General features: G+C 38.4%; 1 protein-coding gene across 1 annotated transcript in view; it reads left to right on the top strand.

The window, feature by feature from the left end:
* The window catches only part of LOC137644537 (gamma-aminobutyric acid receptor subunit beta-like), an 8739-nt gene extending 7755 nt beyond the window's left edge, over nucleotides 1-984 (top strand). The window contains exon 6 of the mRNA XM_068377504.1: nucleotides 725-984. Coding sequence (XP_068233605.1) covers nucleotides 725-827 — 103 coding nt within the window. The 3' untranslated portion in view covers nucleotides 828-984. The remainder of the gene's footprint in view (nucleotides 1-724) is intronic.
* The last annotated feature ends 1181 nt before the right edge of the window (nucleotides 985-2165 follow it).

The following is a 2165-nucleotide window of genomic DNA, read 5'->3' as shown; positions in this document are numbered from 1 at the left end:
ATACCTCTGACAGTGGTAGGAGGTAATCACGTGGTACCTATCACGTATGTTATAGATACCCCATCGTAACGAAACTTTGTCTCCATTACCATGAATAGTCCTCCAAACTTCAGGATCACATTTCAGCACATGGTGGGTGGGTTCTCCTTGCCCCCCCCCTCCCCAAGGCATTTTTCTTCAGGACTACACTTATCTTTTCTTCTATATTTTGGATTCGGTCCAGGCAGTGATTTCTTTGAATCAAAGCATTTACTACATCATCTTCATCATTGTATACATTGCATATCATTATTTTGGGTTTTAGTTTTCCGATTTTTCTCGTTTCAGGGTCAGCCACCAATGTCTGAATTTTATTTCCTGCCTCTTCTCTGATCATATTGTTTGCGATATATTTGCGGTATTTCTTTCATATTGATATCTTACTATAGTCCCAAAGTTTAGGGAAGGTCATTGCGTCGTCAGGCATGAAATGTGTTTTTATATCCCGTGTGAACACCACCTGTTATCAAGAAGTACATCAAGTGAGTGATATATTATTTACTTGCATGGTCATCGACAATAATTTTCATTGCTCTCTCTCTCTCTCTCTCTCTCTCTCTCTCTCTCTCTCTCTCTCTCTCTCTCTCTCTCTCTCTCTCTCTCTCTCTCTCTCCTTCTTCTTCTTCTTCTTCCTCTTCTTCTTCTTCTTCTTCTTCTTCTTTTAATTCGTTTATACTCTTTTCAGGTTAAATGGTACGACTATCATCAAAGCTACCAGACTCTTCATTTACCCGAGCATCTTCCTTATCTTCAACTTCGGGTTTTGGGTTGCCATTGCCAATCAGTAAACTGACGAAGGAGATGAAACATATTATTATGGGACTAATAATTCCTCTTTAAACTTATTTTTTTCCTCATGACTTTTGGTGGCCGATGTGGTAACGTCCTTGACTGATGATCACCAGACTGGGGTTCGAGTCCAGCTCGGACTCGTTGGTTTCTTTGGTCGCTGCAACCTCACCATTGTTGTGAGCTAAGGATGTGCAGTTTGAGGGAGCCTATAGATTTATCTGCTGAGTCATTAGCAGCCATTGCCTGACTCTCCTTTGTCCTAGCTTGGGGGGAGAGGAGCTTTGGCGCTGATCATATGTATGTATGGTCAGTCTCTAGTCTAGGGCAATGTCCTGCTCGATAGAACAATGTCACTGTCCCTTGCCCCTACCATTCATGAGTGGCCTTTAAACCTTTGAAACACAACATGCATTAAACCTTCAAATATTTGTTAGAAGAATAAATTCTTTTCCGAAGGCTTGAAACTTGTTTTTCTTCAAATAAATATCGTTTACGTCCCCTTAATGATAGTTAGTGGGCTATGCACTCAAAATAACGTCAAGTTATTAAAAAAAAAGTCGAGTAATTTTCCTACCTGAAATCCCCAAGGAAAACCTTTGGTCAAGTAGTTCATCAGTAAAACAAGGGCTCCAGTACTTTAGGTATATTATATAACCGCGAAAAAATGAGAAAATAGTATATAAAGAATTTCTTACATTAAATGAATTACAATATAAATCTTATTTTTAACGAATTTCAATCGGTCTCCTTAAGTTGTGATTACTGGCAATAAATGGTGTATATTTTATCGGGTTGCTGAATTGTATATCTTTACATGTTGTTATTGGTAAAATATAATCAATGCACCAGCAAATGAGATGAAAACTCACGAATCTTAGATGATTTCATCTTTTGTTACCTAGCACGTGACTTTTGCAAGGACATTTATATGAGAAATGTACCAGTCATCTTCACCAGATCAATAAAAACAAAAAATTCCTAAAAAGAACGCTTCCCTACTCGTTTGGTCTCTATTTTTGGATAAGATTTTCCTTGGAATCCTTTCTGTTTACTGGAGAAGATATCGTTATGGTTGGGCACCACAGTGGGAGTTGGGCTTGCCCAGCTGACGTTCTGGTGAGTGTCTCTTCGGATGACACTGGAACTGAAACCAGACACCTTCAGCTTTAACTCTAAAATCTGCATGCGAAGTGGAATTGGTGTGTCCCCTTCCCTTCCATGTTTCGAACCTGTCAGTTTGAGAGATTTATTGAGAATTTTAATCACTACATCATAATATAGGAAAAAGCTATTTCACATTCTATAAGTACACAATATATAATAATTTGAAGATA

This window comes from Palaemon carinicauda, chromosome 7, assembly GCF_036898095.1.
Source record: "Palaemon carinicauda isolate YSFRI2023 chromosome 7, ASM3689809v2, whole genome shotgun sequence".
Lineage (NCBI taxonomy): Eukaryota > Metazoa > Arthropoda > Malacostraca > Decapoda > Palaemonidae > Palaemon > Palaemon carinicauda.
Note: the sequence above shows the minus strand (reverse complement) of the source record. Positions and strands in the feature narration are given on the sequence as shown.